Below are 13,356 nucleotides of genomic sequence, written 5' to 3' on the forward strand. Positions count from 1 at the left end.
AGGTAGTTTTCTGAGTTTTCTGTGCAGTGCTGCTGTTGTGTCTACACCTCAGAGACTGTGCCTACTTCTAGGATTTTCTCCTCTGTTTCTCTTTTTTTCCATATTGTTCCAAACTGAACTAAGTGCAGCCAGAGGGAAAGCTGTCAGTGGTAGTCACTACACAGGAAGTTCAAGGGCCCTGAGGTTAGGGGTGTGTGTTGTTTTCTGGTGTTCCCGCAGGGCCTGGCAGGTTCTGGACACGTGCTAGGTGCTCAATAAAGGTTTGCTAAATAAATGAACTGCTAAACACAAGAGATGTGCATTTAAACAAGTTATATGCATATAAATACTAATAAAACCTTGAAGGAAATAAAGAGAAATAAAAACACTTGTGTTGTAATGATGGGCACACACATACATTTTTACCCTTTGAAAGTTTTTACTGTTATGTTGGGTCTAACGTTTTACAGAAGGAACAGGTCTTCCTGGCAGCTGATGAATTGATTTGCCGGGTTGTAACGGTGTTGAGGAACAGGGTAGGACTTGCTGGTGCACTTGTGTTTGGCCTCTGTGTCTGGATCCCTGCAGGAAGCACCTGTGGGGCAGACAGAGGGTTTTCTAGAGTTCTGGGCTCTCTCTCCTGTGGAGCTTGCGCTGTGATTCTGTTGAATACTGAGAGTCACGATGGTCTTAACAGCACATGCCCATCCCAAATGGTGTGAATTAGGGGCCCTCCTCCTTTTAACTTTTTCTGGGGTAATTTGATGGAGATTTTAAAAGGAAAAAAATACATATATTCCTGCCATAGCTAATGAGACAAGATTTGGAGTCTAATTAATTGCTGATTTCAGGGGGTGTCTTCAAAAAGTACTTTGATATTTGACTAATTCGGTCAAAAATAGCAAATTAAACTTTATTATGATAAAAAGTTATTTTGAGCAAATATTTTCATAATAAGCAATCAAGACATTACACAAATCTATTTAATGGGTAAATCCACTGGACATCTGGGGTTGTATTTTATTATTAACTCAAATTCACAGATGATTGAATTGATATTGATTACTATTGCATTGGTATTAATAAAATAGCATACCATGTAAACTTTATTTTTTAAGTTGTTATTTAGATTTTAGTTAACATACAGTGTAATACTATTTTCAGGTGTACAATATGGTGATTCAACACTTCTGTACATCACAACAGGTGTACCCCTTAACGCCCATCACCTATCTCACCCATACCACCCCCCCGCCGCCACCACCACCTCCCCTCTGGTGACCTTCAGTTCATTCTCTAGAGTTAAGAGTCTGTTTCTTGGGGGTCCCTGGGGGCTCAGTCGGTTAAGCATCTGACTTCGGCTCAGTCCATGATCTCGTGGTTCATGGGTTTAAGCCCCGCATCGGATTCTGAGCTGACAGCTCAGAGCCTGGAGCTTGCTTTGGACTTTGTGTCTCCCTCTCTCTCTGCCCCTCCCCTGCTTATGCTCTGTCTCTGTCTCTTTCTTTCAAAAACAAATAAATGTTAAAAAAAAAAAAAAAAGAGTCTGTTTCTGGGTTTATCTCTCTCTCTCTTTTCCCTTCACTCATTTGTTTTGTTTCTTAAATTCCACATATGAGTGAAGTCATATGATATTTGTCTCTCTGAATGACTTATTTCACTTAGCATAATGCCCTCTAGCTCTATCCATGTCATTGCAAATGGCAAGATCTCATTCCTTTTTATGGCTGAGTAATATTCCATCGTGCGTATAGATAGATAGATAGATAGATAGATAGATAGATAGGTATGCTACATTTTCTTTCTCTATTCATCAGTCAGTGGACACTTGGGCTGTTTCTGTAATTTGGTTACTGTAGATAGCACTGCTATAAACATCCAGTGCATGTATCCTTTGAATTAGTGTTTTTGCATTCTTTGGGCAAATACCCAGTAGTGCGACTATTGGATCACAGGGTAGTTCTAGTTTTAACTTTTTGAGGACGCTGCATACTGTTTTCCAGAGTGACTGCACCGGTTTGCATTCCCACCAGCTGTGGAGGAGGGATGCCCTTTCTCCGCATCCTCACCAACATCTGGTGCTTCCTGTGCTGTGGATTTTACCATACACGCTTCATTAAGGTTTTTATTAGCAAGGGTAGGACAGGCTTGGGCTACGTGATTCCCAGATCTTACCGGCTTTACCTGAGGGAACTTTCACACTTGTCGCTTTCACAGCCGCAGATCCCAGTGGCCCTCCAGTAGTGACTTAGGGATCCAGGCTGCCTCTGTCTATCTCTGAGTTTCAAAATGAGGCCTCTCATTTGCCACAGCAGGAGGAGAGCCTGAAAAATATCCCAGTGGGTTTTCCCAGCTCCCAGACAGATGTGACATCCCTTCCCTCCCCTCATCAGGCACACAGTTGCTTGTTGAGGCGTGAGCAGGGTAGGCAGTGTGGCCCCTCATGCTGCCCGGAAGAGCTTTGGCTATGCACCACCAAGGCCTCCGGTGTGGCCTCTTGGTCCACTTGCGTCCGGAGCACAGGGCCTCCTTTCTACCAGCAGCACATCCGGGCTTCGAGTGTCCACAAGGAACCTGAGTGTAGATGTGTCCCCGCACGCCTCTGTGCTCTGTGTGGCCCAAACATCATCATCCAAAGGTGTGTGGTGTCATGTCTCATAGACACTTGGGCCATGAGGGAGCTGAGCTCCTTAACTCCCAAGAGCTGGATGAATCTTCTCAGAAAGCTATGAGTTAACATCATGTTCCTAAAGTTTTTGTGAGACAATAGGAGATTCCAGTACATTTACCCAACAAATACCAGTTGAGTTTTTACTCTGAGCCAGGTGTTGAAGTGAGCTTGTTGCAAAGGTTACTTAGTCATTTGAGATTGAAAGTATCCTTCCCCAAGGTGCTGAATGTCCCTTATGAAAACAATTCCTTACATTGCTTAGTTGGTTAAAATAGCCTTTTCTGGAAAACTAATACACTTCTGTGTATTAAATAATAGAACTTGTATAAAATGCCATATTTCCATATTTCTGTTTTCACCTTGAAAACCAGGAAGCAGAGCTGTGAACTCTTTGCAGTAGCTGTTTTCACTGTAGATGTTTGATACAATAGCTTCTTCCTTCATTACTTTTTTTGGACCCTTTAAAAATTATTCTAGGGGCGCCTGGGTGGCTTGGTCTGTTAAGTGTCTGACTTCGGCTCAGGTCATGAGCTTGCAGTTCATGGGTTCAAGCCCTGCATCGGGCTCTGTGCTGACAGCTCACAGCCTGGAGCCTGCTTCTGGTTCTGTGTCTTCCTCTCTCTCTGCCCCTCCCTTGCTTGTGCTCTGTCTCTCTCAAAAATAAATAAAAACCTTTAAAAATAATAAAAATTTTTCTATTATATACTAGTCACTTATTTTATGCCACTTTGAAAGTCTATTGATCAGATATGATTAATAAATGGTCTAATTATGCTGTCTTAGCAATTCATAAATACCTGTTGATAGACTGATACTTTTCAAGAAATATTTTTTTGCGGAGTGTCACAAAAGAGGGTTCTATCAAAGAGGGAAAAATTTAACAGTGAGTAATAAACAAAAGAGATTATAGATACTTTCAACAAAGTCTCATCTTTTCCTTTAATCCCCCAATATTTTCCTGTTTCTTATCATCATAAGCTCTAAGGGAACTGAGTTTAATTTGGAAAACTAGCGATCAAGTCCTTTGTGCAGAACACAGTTTTGAGAAGACAGGGTACTTGCACAGTTCTGTGGATGCCGGGCTTTGTTAAGGAAGGGATCCTGGAAGTATGCTGTGCTGGTCTCTGTGGTTTGTAGAGGGAAAGAGAGGCCCATAGTCGTGGACCTCTTGCCTCACTGATGTGGGGAGGCCCTGAATCTTCACAAATTTACTTCCTGTCCTCTGAGCACATGTGTCTTAGACCACACATGTCTTACCAAAGCCTCCAATGAACTGCCAACTTCTTGCTCATCTGGCCTAATTAAAATGATGTCATTAATATAGTGAGCCAATTAACATTCTGAATCCTGACCAGATGGTCCAGGTCTCTTTGGACTGTTTTATAACAGAGGGCAGGGAAGCCTAGCAGTGGGGCAGGTTGTAAGTGTGCATTAGTCCATGCCACATGATGTAAATTGCTTCCGATTCTCTTTCTCCTTCAGGATGGAGAAGAGTGGACATGTCAGCGCACGGCCAGAGGCTGTGCTGACGTGGCCTGGCAGTGGCACCAACTCTGGTACAGTGGCTGCAATTGGGACTACTGCATGGTTTGAGCTTGTGTGGTCCACTGTCACCCTCCAGAATCTGTCTGGAGTCATAGGTGGGACTGGTGAGTTACATGACCTTTCTGGTCTTTAAGGGGAGTCTTCGTCCCAATCTTCCCTAGGATGTGTTATGGTTTTTATTTTCCATCCTGGCACCCCACTTGGCCCTCCCTGCTGGGGTGACTCTTAGCCCCAACACCAAGGAACAAATATGGGTTTTCTGACAACTGTAACGTATGTCTATGCCAATTTTACCTTCAGTGCCAGAGAAAATAAATGGTCACTAGGTGGGTCCCTGGATCCAGTGGGCCTACTGTGAGTCTTCCCCGGGCCAGGCCTCCATTTATTTCCTGGACCTCACAAGTCCTATTCTAACAGGGGCATGATGACATCTTGGGTCACTGGGTATCATGTCGATTCAGACTCAAAGCCAAACTGCCCTTGAAATGTCTGGATAAATGGCCACAGCTGCCATTGGGGGAAGTCCTAAGGGAACGCTTATGCATATGTGTGGCCAAGTCCTCTCCTCCAGTCAGGGGGTTCTGGAGATGAGAACTGGTTCACAGGTTTTATTGGGGCAAATTCCTTCAGCCTCCTCATACCTATCTTTGATTTCCTTTGGTTGCAAGAATGGAGCAGTACCCCGCTGGCTGGCTAAGTGCCCTCCTGACACCACATCTAGCTGACCATCTTGTAGCTCTTTGCAGTTCAGAGTGCACAGCCACCACTCCAGTCCTGCTGCTCAGTATAATATAGCAACTGGCTTGCTTCTAGTGGCTAGACATCACTGCTCGCCCTCTGTCACTGTGTGATCATGGTCACTGCTGTCAGGGAGCCCAGTGTTCTCTGTAGCAGCATCTAGACTCCCCGACCAGTCCTAGAATGCCAGCTACCGCTCAGGGTGTCATCTGCACACTCCTTTCTGTAAATGGAGTGTCCTCTGGGCTTTCCAGGAAACCTAGCTCACAACTAGGTTTCCGGGTCTTAGTGAGTGTGTTTACTCTCCTGTGCCACTTCTCTGAGCATTTTGATGCTTTTCTCCGCTGTCTGCCATGACTGTTTGGCATTTCCACTTAGTGTGGGGCACCACTTTGTATAAGCTTCCAAAGGTCACGCTAGTGGCATGGGGTACTTGCTAAGGTGCCAAATCCTGTATCACGATGGAAAGATCCCATATCAATAAACTCTAACCTGATCTACGTTCTTGTCCTGCCTGCCAGAATCCAATATTCTCTGGATCCGGTTCTGTGGATTTTCTCAGTCCCTAGGCACATGTTTCCTAGGTCGTGATGCTCCCTGGCAGATAGGACCTTCTTCTTCAGGCCTGGCGCTTCTCCAGCTGGGTGATGGTGACATGGTGGAGGAGTGGAGCTGCAGGCTGATCACGGGGTGTACTACTGTCTCAGAGGTCTCTGAAATCATCTTCAACCACAGAGAGAGCACCGCTGTCTAACACGCAGAAATGGGACACGTCTTCAGGTCCTGTAGATTTAGGGACATCTAGGATTCAAGATTTTTGAGCGCATTAATCTGGATGATCCCCTCCCAAGCCTCAGGGTCTCCCTTCTTCCCGTCCCCCCGCCCCCCACCCCCGTGCCCCTGCAGGGTCCAACCCCATGCTCTGCCTGGCTCCCCCCCAGTCCTGTGCCCACCCCCAGCCCGGCATCCTCTCATCCTGCGCCCCTCGCCCCACGCCCAGTCTTTTACCCCACGCCCCCGCCGGTTTCTCATCCCCCTCCCAGCTCCCCCTCTTCCTCTCCTCGCCCCGCCCGGTTCCCCCTCCATTCCGCGCCCCCCCTTCCCCCCACCGCCGCGGGGTCCCTTCCTATCCCTCCCAGAGACCGACCCCGCCCCTCTCCGAGCCTTGGCCAATGTGGAGGTGGGGCTGTTTTGCGGGCGGAGCCGTCTCGCTCCCGCCTCCTAGACCTCAGCCAGTGGGCAGTTGGAGTCGCGCTGTGGGCGGAACCTTCACGCCCCGCCCCTCTGCGATCGCGGCCAATGGGGAGCTGGGCAGGCCGGTGGGCGGAGCCGGGCGGCGGTGGCGCCGCGGACCCGGCGCGCGCGGGGTCTGGCGCAGAGCGCGGGGACTGCGCCGCCGCTCGGGCTCCGGCTGCTCCGCGGGGCTCGGCGCGCGAATTCCGGCGAGGCCCCGCGAGCTCCCGGGCGGGCGACCCAGCATGGCGGTGGAGGAGGAAGGGCTCCGGGTCTTCCAGAGCGTGAAGATCAAGATCGGTGAGCGCCGGGGGCGGCGGGGCGCCGCGCGTCCCCTCCCCCCGAGGACGGGCCGGGCTGCGGCGGCTCCGGGGGAAGCGGCTCCCTGGAGGCGCGGTTCGGGGTGGGGGGCGGTGCGGTGCAGGACACGGGGCCCGTCCCCGCCTGGAGCGTGCGCGAGTGGGGGCCCTGGGTGCGTGCATGGCCGGGGGCCGACCCGCCGACCTCAGGTTCCGCATCTGCCCTCCGCTGCTGCACCCAGAAACTTCCTTCCCCGCGTTCCCCCAGGGCCGTGGGGCCGGCTGGGGCTGCGGACTGGTGCGGGCGTGCGCGTCCGTGTAGGCGGATGTGTGTGGCGTGCCCTCGGTCCGGGGCTCCGTCGGGCTGGGAGACGGGGAGCCACCCCAGCACCCCCCTTCCATTGAGAACTGGCCGGGGCGGGGCGGGGGGGGGGGGAAGCTTTTGGCCACCAGCGCCTGCCATTCAGGCTGTGTCACTGGGGAGGATTCTGCCCTTGTCACTGGGTCCAGGAGCTGGGGGAGGGAAATGACAGGCGGATTCTGGAGTGGGCTGGAGGGCTATATCTGGACTTCCTGGGTTTATCTGGAGGATTCATTTTATCTCGGGAGGGTGATGTGCACGTCCCCTTCCCCTCCCCCCCAAAACAAGATCCTTGCCTCGAGTGACCGTTAGACGTTGGTGCCATAAATGTGCGGCTGGGAGGGCAGTTTATGTTGAAGAGGGTTCCCGAGGACCCAGAGTGTCGCCTGTCCTCAGGTCCTTCTTGCCTCCACAGTCCCTTCTATTCCCATGTGAAAAGGGGCCGCTGGGAACCCAGCCAGGCGCCCAGTGACTGAGTGTCAGTTGTTGATGACATTCGATGCTGCCTGAGGAATTCCAGCTCCCCCAAATCAGCGTGTTGTTTCCTGTCTGCTTTATTTTGGTTTATGGGTCGTCACTGAGACACTGTTGATATTTGGCTGAGAAGCGGACTTACGCTGCCTGCAACCATTTCCCTGTTCGCTTGGTTGGGATCTGCTGTCACTTTCGCACTGAGAGATTCGGCATTACCTTCCTGCTGACGTGGGGGCAGGGAGGGTGCCTGTACCAGGGTCCTTTGGCCAAGAACCCTCATCAGTTGCTGGGTCCACTGAGCTGTGTGAGGGTTTGAGGTGCTTCCTTAATCAAGGGGAGCAGGAGAGGACCTGGGTGGGGGTCTGTCTGTGGAGGAGTGTGCCAGGCTTCCGGGCACAGCAGGCAGGAGTGGGTCTGAGGACTTTATGGTTCAGGCCTGGCACAGCCAGTCTCAGACTCATCCTGGGAGCGTTCTGGAACACCGGTGTGTTGAGCAGAGAGGTTGATTTCTCTCCAGAATGGCACAGTATGTGACGCAGGGGAGTGAGGAGAGACACCTGAAGATCCAGGAGAGCATCTCCACTAGCCTGCTGGTGCACGTTCGTGAGTGGGCTCTGGACCGGACAAGGAGGGGCCTGGGGTGGAAGGAAAGGGCTTTGAAGATGCTGCTTGGCGAGGCTTTCTGTCCTTTCTGTTCCACTTTAAACAAGCAAGAGAAACACACCCAGCTCAGCTGAGGTTAGTGCCTCGACCCGGCCCATCTGCCGTGTCTACCCCCACGTGGGACCCTTTGGGGCCCTCCCTCCCCATGTTTGGGGGCGGGGGCTGGGCTGCAAGGGGGAGACATCTGTGTCTCACCTTTGTAGTGGGGGGGGGGCATTCAGGGAGCAGGGGCCTCCACCTAGCACAGGCAGGGCAGCCTCCTGTGTCTGAGCACAGAAATGGCCTAGGCTGTGCTTCTGAGTTCGGGCCTGGGCTGGAGACCCTGAAGGTGAACTGTGGGTGTGCTGGCTTGAACTTGAGGGACACCTGTTAATAGAATGTGGTGAGGGTGATCCTGAGCTTGGAAGGGGGTGTGCTGAGCTCTTGATTTCTTTCCTTTGTTGGTCTGCTCTGGTCAGTCTCGGCTCTGACTTGCCTGAATGTCCTGGTCTTGAAGGCGCGAGATGACGAGGAACACCACAGTTGATCTGGAGGAGGGGCAGACGTGCATGAATCATACACACGGTCACATGCACGCTCGCCCCTCCTTGTTCGGGGACACGCTGGCCAGGCTGTCCATTCATCTCGGAGCCTCGTCTCCAGGCTGGCTGGCTGCATGCCTGTGTGCTCTTGGCCTGCTGGGTGACCCGGAGCAAGTGCCCTCCCCTTCCATAGACTCATTTTTCCATTTGCAAAATGCAGGCAATAGCTGTTGGCTGCATCCGGTGGGGGCTTACAAGACGGTATTGTTCTGGCCCACATTGATGCCCACCTCCTCGATCCCAGAAAAGGACAGAAAGAAAATTCCTCCTAAGCTGACACCAACAAGCAGTATCACTGCTCCTGTTGCTGAGAAAAAAGGCAGGACATGTTTGGGAGGATGAAGAGATTTTTAGGTGCCTGGGCCTTGGCCCTCTTGTCTCAAGTAGTTTCGGATTGCGTGATGGGACTTGGTATCACTGAGAAGCTGGGGACACTGGGCAGAGTCTCTTCCTCGTTTTCCTCCTCCTCCTGCTTGTCCACCTTCTGCAAATGCCGGATCAGAGTGAGGCATTTGTGTTGTGACTGTTGTGAGTTCTTGTCTCCCCCCAACTTAAATGTCACAGTCGTTCTGGGTAGTTCTTCTGCACACTTGCAAACCTTAGACCTTGTCCACCTTTGGTAACAGTCGTGACTGTTTTTACACCAGTGGCTCGTGTCGGGTAAGGCCAAGTGCACTTCCTACGAGATGGTAATTTTGAGGAAGTGCGCTCTTCTGACTTTCCATGAGTCAGGACCTTCGTGCTGGAAGGGAGGCTGCTCAGAGATTGTCGGAGCTTGTGCGAGGGACCCACGAGAGCTCTTCAGGGCAGTGTTATTTTGGACACGGTGCTCCTTTAGGTGCTGTGTTACGGTCACTACCCAGTGATTTTTGCCTTTTCCATGGTGATTACTACTGGTTTTTAAAAGTATCACCTTGATAAATGTGTTCAATTAAGAGGGATATACAAAGGTTTTTCTGGCTAGCTGAAAAAAAAAAATCCCAGCCTGCATTCCGGGGTGAGAAGAGCCCTCGTGCTCTGTCACTGGTTTTCATCATCAGGTTTGATGGCACAGTTTGGATCCGCTTGGTGTGTTGGCATTTGTGTCTCACGCCAGCTCCCTGCCGCGGGCTCTCCTCCGTTCCCCAGCTCTCCCTTCCTTCTCCTTCGGTCCTCTTGGGCTGTGCCGGGCCCAGGGCGTGCTCTCGTGTTCCTTCTCTGGAAGATTATAACTTGTCCACCAAGAAGTCGATGGTTGTCTGGGTCCAGCGCAAGCACATCAGAACTGACTGCTCCTCCCACAAACCGTGGCCCTGCAGGCTGTTGGTGCTGGGGACCTGGGGGGCGCCCCACAAACCTCGTGCTCTCCCCGCAACTGGTCGCCAAACATAATCCCAGGGACCAGAAGCAGGAGGTCTGTCAGGCAGGGACCAAATGAGAGGGGAACAGGAAGTGGTGGCTGAGGGTTCTGGCCTGCACCTCCCTCGGCTGAATGGCTGGTTAGGAGGGGTTTGGTGTGGTGAAGAAGGCCCAGACCACAGGGGCTGGAAGCTTAGGGTTCTGGGTCTGCTCTGTTAAATGTGGATTTCCTACAGGGGAAGCAGTAGTGTGCCCATCACAGAGGCCTGTAAGGGTCAGATGAGGTGCTGTCCTGCTTGATAATTTAAAATAGTTGTTAGTGGTAGTGTCTTCACAGGGCTAAGAAGAAATGGTTTTCCCCAATTAGAGAAGCCATTTTGTGGGTATAAGGGAGTGGTATCAGTGATGTTGGCTTTTTCATCGTGTGTGTTTGACGGTGAAAGAAGGGGTCGTGCGGGCCACACATGGTTCTTGGCATCAGGGATTTATATTCTCTTGAGCTCTCTGATGCTAAAATTAACCTGGATATTCTATTAACCGAGCTCAGCTAGCTGCCTGTACTATTTTTAACCCTAAGGACTAGTGTGCCGCTCTGGGCTATGTCTGGGGAGCACCGGGCTCAGGGGCCAAGGGTGATTTTAGTTCGATTCCAAGTTTTACCTGGGAAGGAGTGGGTTTGCCATGCATATGTGTGGGGTGGAGAGGGTTGCAGACTTTTGGGATCTAGTTTGCGTGTATTAACTCGTTTTAATTCTCACAACTCCATGACATTGAAGTTGAGGGAGACTCCTGTAACTTAACCAAAGTCACCTAGCCTGTAAGAGAGAGCTGGGGTTTAAATCCATGTTTGGGTGACGTTCTTGTTCTCCACACCACTTGTTATGGTCTTTCTGTGTGATCTTGGGTTTGAGTGGTGTTGGGTACAGTGACGTGCTGGGAAGCAGAGCAGTGCTGAGTTTTAGGGCCAGCAGGCAGCTGATGTTCATGAGGTGGGGGGACAGGGCCACAGTCTTTTGTGGGTGATCAGCCAGGGACACCGGCCTGGTTGTTCTGAGACTTGTGGTCATTGACTAGAGGCTGCCGAGGTAGACATTAGAGAGGAGGGGAATTGTGGCGATGGGGTCTTAAGCACAGAAATCCAGAGATGGCTCGTTAAGCAGGTTCACTGGCAGCCCATACGTTTGGGAGAAGGCATCGGGCAGGTGAGCAGAGCATTGGCTCCCGCAGGTAGAATCACTTGGCTGGAAGGTGGCATTTGGTAGGAACGTTTGGATTTGCTCCTCTGAAACTAATGAGGCATTTGAGTATGTAAACACTCACACCTTCCTGAAGGCACTGGGGAATCAGAGCATCACACATCATGTTTTAATCATAGATGTGCACGTTTAAATTTTTTTTCAGCATTTATTTATTTTTGAGAGAGGGAGCGAGAGAGAGAGAGAGAGCACATGAGCAGGGGAGGGGCAGAGAGAGAGGGAAACCACAGAATCCAAAGCAGGCTCCAGGCTCCGAGCCATCAGCACAGAGTCCGACACCAGGCTCGAACCCATGAACCCTGAGATCATGACGTGAGCCAAAGTCTGACGCTCAACCAACCGACTGAGCCACCCAGGCGCGTGCACATGTTTAGAAAGGAGATGGATGTATTTGCTAGAAACAAGCGGAAGTGCTAGCTGGTAATGCCGGAGAATTGAGGTTTGCAATTTGCCCTTGGAAGTGAGGCTGTGAGTGCACATCCCCTACTTCCTAATGACCTTGGAGGTGGGTTCAGGCCACTGTGGGCACAGACAAGCATCCCTGGGTGCTGTAGGGACAAAAGCCTCTGGGAATCAGCCTAGAAGAGGAGGGTATGACTAAGGGCACTTGGGATCCCAGACTCCAGAGTGAGTCCCACCTGTGTTTCTCACTGATTCTGTGACTTTAGCAGAATCTCCCAAACCCTCTCTGCCTCAGTTTCTTCCTTTGTCAGAGTGGAGAGTAAGGCTGTTTTTGTGGCGCTTAATGAGCATGTGTGAGCAAAGGCACTTTCACTGCTCGATCTTTCTGGGTGTTCCTGCCAGTGCAGTTTGAGGCTCTCCTGTAACTTAGGTGACGGAGTGGAGCTAGCTCCAATTAAGGTGGATTCGTCAGGAAGAGAGAGCTGGACTTTCACGTGTGTGTTTGCACGTGAGCAATATCAGGAAAGGTGTGAACCTGCCCGGTGAGAAGTGTGCAGTCAGCGTGTGGCGTAGACTTGCGTGGACCTGGGGGGACAACATGGTTGGCGAGCGCGGCCAGCACAGCCAATGCTGTGTGCTGACAGGCCTCCAGACTCTGGGAGAGCCTTGTGGGGACCTGACGTCCTGCCTTGTGGTGCTGATCACCCCTGGATGGTCTGACGCTCAAGAGAAGAGGGGAGATCCTGGTGCCCGAGCAGGAAGTCTTCACTGATAGTCTGGTGTTTTGCGCCCCGACGTCAGAACGGGGGTCTGTAACAGTGGAGGAGGGGCTTACCGCAGGACAGACTGCTTTGACCAGCTGGTGGGGGTGTATGCGAAGGGTCACTGCCTGGCGCACCACCACAGTCCACTGTTGAATGAACAATAGCGCAATGTGGAAACGAAGTAAATGCCGCTTCAAAGGGTGATTCTATTATGGGGCTTCCACAGTATGGAATATTATTCAGCTTTCAGAAGAATGAGTTAGAGCCAGGCCAGGCCATGTGACGTGCAGGAAGTTCCATGGGGTATGACTAGAAAGAAAAACAAAATGCAGAAGAATCTACCAAGATATTCCTTATGAAGAATAGTACAACACAGATACGCACGTGCAGATGTGGAGATAAAGTTCCACATAAGCCTATCAGCTGGGCTCCCTGTGGTGGGAAGTGTGGAAGAGGAAAGTGAGTGAAAAAGAAAAGATCGGTTTCAGAAAATCAAGGGCGTTACTATTACTCAGGCATGTGGATTTATGTATATAGATTGGCAAATGAACAGTCTAAAAATCACAACTTTTGGGGTGCCTGGGTGGCTCAGTCAGTTGGGCATCCTACTTCGGCTCAGGTCATGATCTCACGGTTTGAGTTCGAGCCCTGCGTCAGGCTCTGCGCTGACAGCTCAGAGCCTGGAGCCTGTTTCGGATTCTGTTTCCCCCTCTCTGTGCCCCTCCCTGCTCCTGCTCTGTCTCTGTCTCTCTCAAAAAATAAATAAACATTAAAAATTAAAAAAAAAAATAAAAGAAATAAAAAAAATTAAAAATCACAACTTTAAAATGGAAAGAACTTTCTGGAGAGGAAAGGCCCAGAAAGGTAAAATAACTTGCCTAGATTGCTGAGAGTTGAGGGAGAGTCTGGGGCGGAGTTGCCCTTGAAGTTGGGAACCAGTGAACAAGACAGTGGGGCAAAGGCAAGTCTGTCGGAGCCCTGGGCAGGGGCTGGCTTGCGACGGGCCTCCGGTCAGCCTGGCCCCTCAGAGAAATTGACATGGATGCAAGGGA

At 51.1% G+C, this 13,356-nt stretch overlaps 1 protein-coding gene and 1 long non-coding RNA gene across 3 annotated transcripts in view; one reads left to right on the plus strand and one right to left on the minus strand.

Moving 5' to 3' along the window:
* Nucleotides 1-409: 409 nt before the first annotated feature.
* Nucleotides 410-6,180, minus strand: LOC132681787 (uncharacterized). Its single transcript, XR_009611243.2, has 4 exons — nucleotides 6,081-6,180; nucleotides 5,426-5,734; nucleotides 2,164-2,303; nucleotides 410-574 (listed from the first exon to the last, which is right to left on the minus strand). It is a non-coding gene; the product is annotated as an uncharacterized LOC132681787 (long non-coding RNA).
* Nucleotides 6,181-6,276: 96 nt separating this feature from the next.
* The window catches only part of RASA3 (RAS p21 protein activator 3), a 120,580-nt gene continuing 113,500 nt past the window's right edge, over nucleotides 6,277-13,356 (plus strand). Inside the window, exon 1 of one of the 2 annotated variants that reach the window (XM_078452632.1) lies at nucleotides 6,277-6,466. Coding sequence is in view for 1 of the 2 variants with exons in the window: in XM_078452631.1 (XP_078308757.1) it covers nucleotides 6,412-6,466 (55 nt within the window). In the remaining variant the exon portion in view is untranslated. The remainder of the gene's footprint in view (nucleotides 6,467-13,356) is intronic. The other variant, XM_078452631.1, reaches the window with a different exon arrangement.

This window comes from Panthera onca, chromosome A1, assembly GCF_046562875.1.
Source record: "Panthera onca isolate mPanOnc1 chromosome A1, mPanOnc1 haplotype 2, whole genome shotgun sequence".
In the NCBI taxonomy this organism is placed as follows: domain Eukaryota; kingdom Metazoa; phylum Chordata; class Mammalia; order Carnivora; family Felidae; genus Panthera; species Panthera onca.